The sequence below is a fragment of the Solanum tuberosum genome, unplaced genomic scaffold, assembly GCF_000226075.1.
Source record: "Solanum tuberosum cultivar DM 1-3 516 R44 unplaced genomic scaffold, SolTub_3.0 scf00445, whole genome shotgun sequence".
Lineage (NCBI taxonomy): Eukaryota > Viridiplantae > Streptophyta > Magnoliopsida > Solanales > Solanaceae > Solanum > Solanum tuberosum.
Window position 1 is genome coordinate 288914 of NW_006239374.1, and position 12995 is coordinate 301908.

Below are 12995 nucleotides of genomic sequence, written 5' to 3' on the forward strand. Positions count from 1 at the left end.
TGTGTAAGGGATCTGATGAGTGTTGGTATGTTTTATTAAAAAATATTGTATGTTGTTTTGTGTGAATGTTGAGTTAATCCTCATACAATGTTATATTGGCTGCGTTACGTTATATATGTAATGGACCAAACTCATCAAACATCACTAATTTATATTATATAACACAGTGTCGACGAATTCTTGACATTAACATATATACCTCGTATAAAACACACACACACACACACAAATATCTAGACATTTATTAACGTGTAGCGTCCGTACCAACCGATGGCACAACATAATGAAGCTGACAAAGATATGCATGTCGAAATGTCTGATAAGCTAGCCAAGTATGGTTACTAGGATAAAGAAAAAGAAAACGATGCCACAAAAGAATCGCAAAATCTCGTTCAAACCTGCTACAAATTCATTAATTTGATGTATCTATTACAAAAAGATGATGTAACCAACAAACTAAATACTTAGATATATGAGTATACGGTATCTAGTATTAATTTCATGTATCTATTTATATGATATATTATTAATTTCATTTATCTATTTATATGATCTAATATTAATTAATTTCATATATCTATTTATATGTATCTAGTATTAATTTGATGTATCAAGTGTTAATTTCAAACATTATATCCAAAACATGTACCTCAGATATATGATAAGCATATATATACATCTAATTATGTGTATCAAAATATAGAATGTACTGACGCATGAATTTAGAACAAATCACAAAGGCATATTTTGTTAGATACAAGTACACCTAATAACCTTCGTATCTCTCTCCTCTTCGCTAGAGACCAACGCCATCTTCGTTGCTCGTTTCCTCGCCATCATGAAATCATCGTCTCCGACAAAATCTCCACCAAACACTACAAGAAATGTAATTTTTTGTGACGACTTTTAGTGGCGACAAATATAGGTGCCACAAAAATAGGAGCTTTAGGGGCGACTTGAAATGGTTGCTGCAGAAGGTGATAGTTAAGTGTCACCACTAAATATGACATTTTCTGTGGCGGCAATCCATAAGTCGTCACAAATATGAAATAATTTTTCTAATAAAATATCAATGAGAAAAATAGTTATGGCGACCTATAATAAGTCGCTACAAAAGGTCTTCAGCAGCGATTTGTCGCCACTAAAGGTGTAACTATTGTAGCATCCTTAAAGTCGCCACAAAATCCTTTATTTCATATTTTAAGTATAGATCAAAATTTTCTGGTAAAGAAGTAATCAACCTATGTATCCTTTATTCGTACTAAAATAAGTGTTTATAGTTATTTCACACATCTAAAAATATCTTTGAGTTCTTTTGTTGTCGAATCTGAAGCGTGATTCAATTGTTTATGATATATGCTAATTTCAGTATTTCATTGTTCCTTGACATTTTTTGTTGCTCATATCTGAAATGCTAGTGGCTATATTGAAACTTTTGGGGACTTGAGTAATTATGTGACTAGTTGTTACTGTTTGGAATTATGTTGTGATCCGAGTTTTTTATCAGTAGGGAAGAACTAATTTTTCTTGTTTGTTCACTTGCTTATTATGATAGAGATAGGTTAAAATAGTGCAAGTGAGAGATTCTGGGTGCTAAACAATTAGATATCAAGGAGTTCTTTTTATTCTTTAATCAATATTGAAAATATTGAGATGAGACTTCTATGTTGTCTTTTGGGTTGCAGTCATCAATCAATTTGACAATCTTCAACAACTGAAAATGAACATAATAACACATTCAGGAATGAAAGTTGCAAGATCACATTACGGCAGTAATTGATCTATCCAAAGTATGCACGAAGGATCGATGATGATGTACCTTTCTATAGAATACTGTAAAGGAGTGTGTTAATTGATTTACAGGACATATTCTTTCGGGCAAAATTTATTATAGCTGAAAAACATATTATTTTTGTGTTTGTGTTTTTTATGTGTATGCACAATTATTATATGCTATGAAAGTTTTTGGTATCATTGTTTGGAAAATATCTTTCGTTGTGTATCCTTTATTGTCAATTGGATTGTTGTAAAACATTTGTGCTGTATTATTAGAAATAATAATGCTGTAACTTTTTTTTCAAAAGAAAAAGGGTATTTGTGGCGACCATAGTTAGTCACTAATACTCAGTTATTGTGGCGACAACACTTGCCACTGAATGTTTTGTAGTTATAGTGGTGACAAAACTCGCCTTTAATTAAAAGTCATTTCCCCAAAGATATTTGCCTACTTTTAGAGGCAACTAAGTCGCCACTAAATACGTACTTCTTGTGACGACACTAATTGTCGCCACTAATACTCCCTCTGTCCACTTTTAATTGTCATAGTTTTCTTTTTTAGAGTCAAACGATATGAACTTTGATCAACATTTTACTATGTATTTTTTCATCATATTGATATGCAAAAAAATTGCAATTTATAGTCCTTTTCGTATAGTTTTTGAATATCTATCTTTTTTTTGTTTAAAATATCAAATTAATGTATTCTAATTCAACTTTGAAAATTAGTCAAATTGACTTTCGAAAAGTGCAACATGACAATTAAAAGTGGATAGAGATAGTAACATTTAGTTATGAAAGTACTAGTCACGACCCTAATGTCTCCACTAAATGTTATTAGTGTCGACTTTGTGGGGTTTTGTAGCAACTTTTGGCACAACAAAATGTAAGTTTTCTTGTAGTGAAACTAGCAAGAAACCTTTCGTTCTTCGCTGAACTCTTCTTCTCACCATATCAAATAATGAAACAAGACAAATAATAAAGCAAATAGTAACAAATCTCTACATATAATGCTAGGAAGAATTCACTTTACTTCTCAACTAGGTAAAATTAATCTAACTATGATGATTGATGAATAAGTTGAATAAGAATTAGCAGAATGAATAATAAGGATTTACATAATATATCCTAACTAATAGCTTTTGACAACTAAGAAACCATTAGCAAACACTAGCAGCATCTAGCTTTTGGCCGTAAATTTGATGGATTTTCCGACGATGAAACAACATTAACATAGATAGGAGATTAAGGATGAATGATGAGAGATTATGGTGAAGGTGATGGAGGATTTGGGCGTGGGAGGGGAGAGATACGGTTGACATATAGGAGTTTTGGTGGAGGCGGGTTGATGAGCGGATTATTATTGACCATTAATTGTGATGTTTAAATGTAAAGATAATTAATCAGTCCTAGTTTTAAGACATGTGTTTATTTGATTGTATCTTTTAAAATATATGGTATAAAATATTAAAAGTGGTAATATATGTAATTGTTTGAAAGTAAAGGTAAAATTAGTATATATTGTATTGATGATGTATGTTAGTTTTTCCAAAATTGAACCCTTTATAATAACTATTTTCCTTTTTGGTAATATATATTAATCAATAATTTTTATAGAAGTAAAATCTCTAAAATTACCAATAATAGGCATTGAGATTTTGACCAAATATTTGATACTTTAATAAGCTATATGAAAACTAATTAATATTTATAGAATTGGGTCTCATAAATGGAAAAAAAAAACATGTTAGTATTCGTTACTACGTACAATTTTATTAGTACTATTTTTCCAAATTATTGTCCAAACTGGAACTATACAACTTATGCAGGCAAAAATAAATTCATTATTCTCTTTTTTGCTATGGCGAATTGGTCCGAACTTCCGTACGATCTACTTGTTACGATAGCGAAACTTGTTACGAAGATGGAGGATTTCGTTATATTTGGTGTTGTTTGTAAATCATGGCGAACTGCTGCTACCAAAGAAAATTTTGATGTATCATGGCCCCAAGTTCCGTTGCTTATGTTGGCTGCTGATAAAGACAATGATTATCGAGAATTCTACTCTCTTTCTGAGAAGAAAATTACACGTAGAGTCTTTCTCCCTGAAGCTAAAGGCCGAATGTGTCTTTCAACACAAGGATGGCTTTGCACCACTGAATATACAGGTATTGGAGATATGACTTTATTGCACCCTTTTTCGCGCACCCAAATACATCTTCCTCCAGCATCACAAGATAAGGATGCAGTCATCGACTTAGCTGTGTTATCTGCTAATCCTTCCCTAACATCTGACTATGTTCTCATGATTTCGTATTTTGAACAATTTAGCTATCATTTTGCTTTTTGGCGACCTGGAGACCTATGTTGGACTATAATTGCTTCCAAAAAATATGGTGAGGTCACTGATATCCACTACTTTAATGGACAATTGTATTTCACTGCTCACCCTGGCATAATCTTTGTTGTGGACCCTGGAAATCCTGGGACACCGCGCTTGGTTATTAACATGGAGGTATATGATATAGTAGTTAGGCGGTATGGGACTTTCTTTCATCTAGTTGAAGTATCAGGTGCATTATTATTTGTTATACAAATTTGTGATTACGAGGAACCTGATGGACCTAATGGTGGGTATAGTGCCTCTATGTTTCGAGTGTGGGAAATAGATGTAATCAAAGGAGAAGCAAAGGTGGTTAAAGAATTGGGAGATAGAGCTATCTTTTTGGGGCGTAATGCATCTATTAACATTAGTAATGTCTCTTCTAAACAAGTCGTAGGAGTGAAGCCTAATCACATTTATTTTACTGATGGTTGGACAGAGATGTATCTTCAACTCGAAGGAGGTGGTGGTAGAGATATGGGGGTATACAGTCTTGAAGATGAAAAAATTCAACCTTTTTATGATGGCATTTCCGTTAGTCCTATTTGCCCGCCAACTTGGGTTATACCGTCATTCTGATAACAATAATGACTTTTGGCATGATATATATGTTTTGTTTATTCTCTTTCATTGTAATCTTGTTTATTCTTGAAAATTTCAATCATTTTTAATAGTAGTGTACATCTTCAATCAAGCCTCTATGGACCATAACTCTACTAATTTTTACACACCTCGACTAATAACAGGGTACCTGCTATCAATAAACATGCATAAAACAAACAAGTCTTTATTTCTTTCTTAGCATAACAAGATATAGTTCCCATACTTGAAATGCATAGGTCTTAGATACTTCGACTAGATAGAACTGCTTTCTTATCGGCCAAGGTAAAGCTCTAAGGGTATCAAGTCTCAAACTACATTGAAAATGGAATATGGAATATGCCAAAACTGATGGATACAGTTCCTTCTCACATTGTCGAGTACATGACATGATTGTACAATGTTAAAGTAAGAAGTAGCATTTTTATTCTAAAATGTTAGAACGATGGCATAACCCAAATCGGCGGGATAGCAAATCTACCAAAAGTGCCAGAATAAAAAGATGGAACATGTCCACTTTCAAGACTATAAGCTGACATATCATGGACACCCCCTCCACAGAAGGAAAAGAGCTCTATAAAACTATCGGTAAAATAGATGTGATTAGGCTTCACGCCTACAAACTTTGAAGGGTCAATCGAAGTTGAAGCATTACACCCCATAAATAATGCTCTATCTCCCAAGTGTTTAATCCGTTTTGCTTCTCCCTTGACTACATCTACTTCCCAAACTTGAAATGAATAGGTTATATCTCCGGAATCAGTTCCATATAGTTTATGGTTCGTAGAATATTGTGCAACAAGTAACAGCGCACCTGATACTTCAACTAGATATAACCGATTTTTATATGGCGGTAAATGTGGACTAAAATTTAACTTAACAACCAAGTGGGGTTCTTGATTACTATGCTTAGGCCTAGCAACATCAATAACCCAAACTCCATCACGTGTGATCATATAAAATTGTCCTTTTAAGTAGTGCATATTCTGGAATTCACCACATCCTTCAATAACAATTTTGTTCCATAAGAGATCATCTCCAGGTCGCCAAAAAGCCAAATAACGTCCACGCTTATTATAATGCCAACTCATCACAACATAATCGGATGTTAAGGAAGGGTTAGCAGATAACACAACTTTGTCAATCACCACATAATTGTTATTTTCACGTATTGGAGGAAGCTGGATTTGGGCACGTGAGAAAGGGTGCAACAATGTTAACCTATATGTTAAGATGCAAAGCCATCCTTGAGTTGAAAAACGTACTTTCCCTCTAGCTTTGGGAAGAAATACTCGTGAAAATTTCTTCTTGGTAAGAGAGTAAAAATATCGATAATCATCATCTAACTCCCTAGGTGCCAGCATAAGTAACGGAATTTGGGAAGATGACACATCAAAATTTTCTTTGGTAGCAGCAGTTCGCCATGATTTATAAACAGCACCAAATATAACGAAATCCTCTATCTCTGTAACGAGCTTCGTGATCGTAACAAGTAGATCGTATGGAAGTTCGGACCAATTCGCCATAGTAAAAAAAGGCCAAAGAGAATAATTAGACAAGAGTTTGGAGAAGAAGAATAGTACTCCTAGTACGTATCATATACGTGAGACCTAGTTAGACTACATTTGGTGGCCAATGGGCCACGGGCTACAATCCTTTCGACCCGACCCACGGTTTACTTTCGGGTTTTATTAGGAACATTTGTATGGTATAGTTCGGATTACAAGGATTTGGAGTGTTTGTGGTTCGATTTGGATTGGTTATTGGTTAAAACTAAAATCAAACTATTTTAGTCAAGTTTTTAAATTTCTAAAACTAGATCAAAGCAAACAAAAACAAAATAACCATCAGTTTGGTTTGATTTTTTTCATTTGAAAGTAACAATTGTTTTGAGGACATACGTAATTCGATAGACACAAACACCTAGTACATAAACAATTCACAGAAAACTTATAGTGGATTCAATTAAGCAATATTAGGGCTATTATTACACGAATAAGTGATTCAATTAAAAGAAAGTGTGACTATCTTATGTGAGGTAAGAGAGGTAAAGATTAAAGTAATGAATTTTGATGAAATTGACTTAGGCCTTTGTTTGTACTTAATGAAGGTCTGAATAATTCAAATATTGAGCCATTAATTGCGTTTGTTTTTTTAAAAAAAATAAATCACTTAATTGGTGTGAAAGCATATGATTCTCTTTCATTGTAATCTTGTTTGACATATGTTTAATCTTCAAAATTTCAACTTTTTTTTAAATCAATTTTAACAGTAATATACCACCTAAAAAATGAGTTTTAGCGGTAATTAATTAAAAATTGCCGTTAAATATGTATTTTTAGCGGCAATTAGCACTCTTTGTATATGTCCCTAAAAGCTTTAGCGACATAGGATCTAATGACACTTAACTAATGCCGGTAAAGACTTTAGCATTCTTTATTAATGTGTCTATTTATTGCCGCTAAAAGTTATTTTTGTTGTAGCGTATATAATGCTAAATACTAAGAGAATCAAGCCACTGGTGTACATCTTCAATCAAACCCGTATGGTGGACCAGTAATCAAAGGATCCATTTTCTTTTCTAGATAATTGTGGTCGATTAATTCCATGGATTACTTGCTACTTCCTACTAGAACAGATATCGGTAACTTTTTCCACCTTAAGACTTGGACGGATGAGAAGAAATCACCTACCGGATCTGAATGAGCACATACTAAACAAGCGTAGTTATTGTTCCTTTTATTTATCAACAGCCAACATAAGTAACGAGATTTGAGGCGATACACATCAAAGTTTCCTTTAGTAACAACACTTCACAATGAAATACAAACAACACCAAATACTACGAAATCCTCCATCCCTACCAAATGTTTTGCTATCGTAACAACTAGGTCGTATTGAAGTTAATATGTATAACTTACAAATATTGTCAACCACGCAAGCTTAAGGGATTATCTAGATATTTAGCCAACATATGAATAACTATTTCAAATACTTCACATTCAAGGAAAGTATAATTAAAATTGCTTAAAAAGGATTAAACTTCAAAAATAAACATGTATAAAACACTATAACAATGTAAGAGAACAAAATAATTTCCCTAAACAAGCAATATTGCAGAAAACAAAAACAAATGGCCAAAGTCAAATTAAAACAAGAGCTAGCATTTTTAATCTAAAATATCATAACGATGGTATAACCCAAGTTGGCGGATTAACAAAAGTACTACCAAATTTAATGTTAGTATAATAATGTTGATTTTTTCCTTCTTCAAGATTATAAGCCGACATATCTTTGATACCCTGTCCTCCCAAGGGAAAGAGCTCTCTAAAATTATGAGTAAAATAGATGTGATTTGGCTTCACACCTATAAACTTAGAAGGTTCCAATGAAGCTGAATCATTACACCCCAAAAATATTGCTCTATCTCCCAATAATTTAACTCCTTTTGCTTCTCCTTTGATTAGATCTAATTCCCATACAAAAAATAAATGGGTCATATCATGTCGATAATCAGATCCAACTAGTTTCTCATTAGTAGAATATTGTATAACAAGTAATAGTGCATCTGATACTTCGACTAGATAGAACTGACTTATAAAAGGTAGACCACAATTGTTTAGTTTAATAACCAAGCGGGGTTCTTTAATATTACGCCTAGCAACATCAATAACCCAAACTCCATCACGTGTGATCATTTAAAATTGTCCTTTTAAGTATTGCATATTCAGAATTTTACCACATCCTTTAATATTAACTTTGTTCCATAAGAGATCTCCAGGTCGCCAAAAGGCCAATTAATACCTATTCTCATTCCCATAATACGAAATCATTAGAACATAATCGGAGTTTAAGGAAGGGTTGGCAGATAAAACAACTTTGTGGATGACCACATGATTGTTATATTCATGTGTTGGAGGAAGCTGGATTTGAGCACGTGAGAAAGGGTGCAACAATCTCATCTCTACAATACCTGTAATATATTCTACGGTGCAAAGCCATCCTTGAGTTGAAAAACATACTTTCCCTCTAGCTTCGGGGAGAAATACTCGTGAAATTTTCTTCTTGGTAAGAGAGTAAAAATCTCGATAATCATCATTTAAGTCCTCAGGTGCCAGCATAAGTAACGAAATTTGGGGAGATGACACATCAAAATTTTCTTTGGAACCAGCAGTTCGCCATGATTTACAAACAGCACCAAATATAACGAAATCCTCTATCAGTGTAAAAAGCTTCGCGATTGTAACAAGTAGATCGTATGAAAGTTCGGACCAATTCGCCATAGCTAAAAGAGGCAAAAGAGAATAATTTATACTATTAATTAACTCTTTTTTTTTTCAGTTTCGGAGACCTAGTTCAACTAGATATTGTCATATTGGAGACCTAGTTCAACTTAAAAAATTATAAATAAAATAAATAATATTTAATTTTCAAGGTCAAACTCACGATTATATCAAGGTATGCATTGTACCTCTCAATTTTTTTAAAATTATATTAGAAAAGCATTGTTGGGTCAATCTTCAAAAAAATGACTTATTTTGATGGTGTGTTTTTGTCAAAATAGGTTTTTTTAAAGAAATATTTTTTGGAAAGAAATAACCAATAATTATAGTGTCCAAGACAATTTGTGTGAAAGAATTTGTTTAGTGTTTTTGTTTTTAACAAAATTTGAATTTAAGACTTCATAATTCTCAACTTACTTCATTAATCACTAGATCATATCATTTAGTATCGTTGTTATTTATAGGACCAATTGTTAATGACTTTAATAATATTTTTTCTCTTCATACATGTACACATTGATGAGGCAGTGCGACAGATAAAGAAGGAAATCATAGAGAGATTAGCTTTGTTTAATAATTCAAAGAAAGCATATAATTGTAGAGGGTTCATCCAGCTTTTAATAAGTAATTAGTTAGTTTTTTTTGTTTGGTTAGAGGCCTATCACTGTTATCAGGAATAGGTGCTCTTTAAGTTGTAAATGTTCTTGGTGGTATGGTAATTTTTTTACAGTTGTTACCAAAAAAAAACATCATCTCTACTTTCAAATGTCTATGCCAAACACAATGGGGTGTTTGGGGAGGGGGAAAAAGTAGTATTATTTTTAAATTAAAGAAGGAAAAGTATAATTAATTGAAATTGATTAAAAAAAGATTTAAATTTAAAAATAAACATGTACTATAAAACATGATTACATGTAAGAGAAATAATCCCTAAACAAGCCATATCACAGAAAACAAAAACAAATAACCAAAGCCAAATTAAAGAAAGAGCTAGCATATTTAATCTAAAATATGCTAGAACGATGGTATAACCCATGTTGGCGGCTTAACAAAAGTAGTAACCAAATTAATGCTAGGATAAAAAGGTCGAATTTTTTTTTGTTCAAGATTATAAGCCAACATATGTTTGATAACCCGTCCGTCGAGGGGAAAGAACTCTCTAAAATTATCAGTATAATAGATGTGATTTGGCATCATGCCTATAAACTTAAAAGGTTCCATCGAAGTTGAAGCATTACACCCCAAAAATATTGCTTTATCTCCCAATAATTTAATCCTTTTTGCTTCTCCTTTAATTAGATCTAGTTTCCATACATGAAATGCAGTGGTCGTATCATGTCCAGAATCACATCCATATAAACATCCATCTAGTTTATATTGTATAACAAGTAATAATGCACCTGATATTTCGACTAGATAAAACTGCATTTTAAACGGCCAAGGTAGATCACGACTTTTTACCTTAACAACCAAGCGGTGTTTTTGATTATTACTCCTAGTAACATCAATAACCCAAACTCCATCAGGTGTGATCATATAAAATTGTCCTTTTAAGTTGTATATATCCTGAAATTCACCACATCCTTTAATATCAATTTTGTTCCATAAGAGATCTCCAGGTCGCCAAAAAGCCAAATAATGCCTATTCTTATTCACATAATACGAAATCATTAGAACATAATCGGAGTTATTTAAGGAAGGGTTAGCAGATAAAACAATTTTGTGGATGACCACATTTTCATAATATTCACGTAGTGAAGGAATATGGATTTGGGCACGTGAAAAAGGGTGCAACAATGTTATCTTTACGATACATGTAATATATTTCAGGGTGCAAAGCCATCCTTGAGTTGAAAAACATACTAGCCCTCTAGCTTCAGGGAGAAATACTCGTGAATTATTTTTTTTGAAAAGAGAGTAAAATTCTCGATAATCATCATCTTCATTAGATGCCAGCATAAGTAACGGAATTTGAGGCAATGACACATCAAAATTTTATTTGGTAGCAGCAGTTCGCCATGATTTACAAACAGCACCAAATACAACGAAATCATCCATCACTGTAACAAGCTTCGCGATCATAACAAGTAGATCGTACGAAAGTTCGGACCAATTCGCCATAGCCAAAAAATTCAAAAGACAATAATTAAACAAGAATTTGGATTAGAAGAATAGTATGTGCATAATTTATACTTTTTTTTCAGCTATGTGAGACCTAGTTCGATTAGATATTGGTTTTATTTGGGGGCTTCATTAGGCACATTAGTATCGCTACAAGTATTATTCACTTTTTTTTCGAATTTTTGTTTTATATAGGAATTAAAAAGGGAACTATATACTATTAGGAATAATCATGGTATAATAAGGTAAACTTATGCGTATATTAATAATAAATAGATTAGTTACGTAGGTATTGATAGTATAAGAATTAATTATATAGGAATTAATTATAAAAGGTTTAGTTATTTAAGTACTAATTATTTTATTAGTGTATGTATCTTGTAGTGAAAGGATCAATGTAAAAAAAAACAAAATAAATACAACGATTCTATGTTAGATTCAAATATTTTTTCTAATTAAGTGTACGATTACAAGAATCTAAGTGAGAAAAAAAAATAGTTGATTAATTAGTATGCTACTCCTACAATTCATTCATCTTCTTTAGTCTGGAAAAAATGGGGTTCCTTTATACCCCAAAAATATTGCTCTATCTCTCAAGAATTTAATCTTTTTGCTTCTCCTTTGATTAGATTTAGCTCTCATACTTGAAATGCACAAGTCTTATATCCATCATTGGTTCCATCAAGTTTATCATTTTTAGAAAATTGTGCAACAAATAATAGTGCACATGATACTTCGATTAGATTGAATCATTTTCTAAATATGTCAAGATAGAGTACAATTATTTATAATCTGAACAACCAAGCGGAGTTTTTGATTACTGGGCCTCGCAACATCAATAATCCAAATTCCAACACTTGTAATAGTAAGTGAGATCAAAATACATGACATTATTTGACTATCTATTATGAGATGTTATTTTGTAGAGCATATATTTATGTTTCAAATAAATAAGTCAAAGTAATTGGTTGATTTTGTTAGTTTTAAAAATTGGATATAAATTAAATCATATTTAGAAAAAGTACATTCATATTCTAAATATTATTTGCAAAAAGTATATGGTAAAGCACTATTTCAACATACAATTATTCAAATAAATGAATAGTCATTTGATTACATCTAGTGTGGGAATTAGATGTATAATCAAAGGAGATTAAAGAATGAGGAGATAGAGCTATCTTTTTGGGGGTGTAATGCATCCATGACCATTAATAATATGACTCTTCTAAGGTTTTTGTTAAATATTTTTTAAGATGATGCGGGTTAGCTTTCACGCACTTCAATTAATTCCATCGGATACAAGACATCTCCCATCAGCAACATGTACTAGGTAACTCTGTCCACCTCAACTTCATGGCATTTCCGTTAGTCCTATTTGTCCCCAAACTTGGGTTATCCCATCATTCTGATATCAAAAGGGTAATATTACACTTGCTGTTGGCTAGCTATTTATGTTTTATTTATTTTCTTTCATTGTAATCTTGTTTAACGGATGTTTATTCTTCAAAATTTCAACTTTCTTTTAATTAATTTTAACAGTATGCTGATATATATGTAATGCTAAATATTAAGAGAATCAACCCACAGCTGTATAAATGGATTAAAAAGGATTAAATTTAAAAAACAAACATATATAATTAAACAGGATTACAATGTAAGAAATAATTCCCTAAACAAGAATATCGCAGAAAACAAAAACAAATGGCCAAAGCCAAATTAAAGCAAGAGCTAGCATTTTTAATCCAAAATATCATAACGATGGTATAACCCAAAAGTACTACCAAAATAATTAATGCTAGAATAAAAAGGTTGATTTGTTCCTTCTTCAAGAT

The 12995-nt window shown here is 32.1% G+C and overlaps 2 protein-coding genes across 2 annotated transcripts; one reads left to right on the forward strand and one right to left on the reverse strand.

The window, feature by feature from the left end:
- Positions 1-3637: 3637 nt before the first annotated feature.
- Positions 3638-4738, forward strand: LOC107058175 (uncharacterized). The gene has a single exon (XM_015303563.1). It carries the CDS (start codon positions 3638-3640, stop codon positions 4736-4738), a length of 1101 nt encoding a protein of 366 aa, XP_015159049.1.
- A 458-nt stretch (positions 4739-5196) lies between these two features.
- LOC107058176 (putative F-box protein At1g65770) lies at positions 5197-6285 on the reverse strand. Its single transcript, XM_015303564.1, has one exon. The coding sequence runs from the start codon at positions 6283-6285 to the stop codon at positions 5197-5199; it is 1089 nt and encodes a 362-aa protein (XP_015159050.1).
- Between the last annotated feature and the right edge of the window lie 6710 nt (positions 6286-12995).

Bases quoted from the DNA above. Each gene is read 5' to 3' on its own strand.
- LOC107058175 (XM_015303563.1), top strand. From the start codon at position 3,638: ATGGCGAATTGGTCCGAACTTCCGTACGATCTACTTGTTACGATAGCG.
- LOC107058176 (XM_015303564.1), bottom strand. From the start codon at position 6,285: ATGGCGAATTGGTCCGAACTTCCATACGATCTACTTGTTACGATCACG.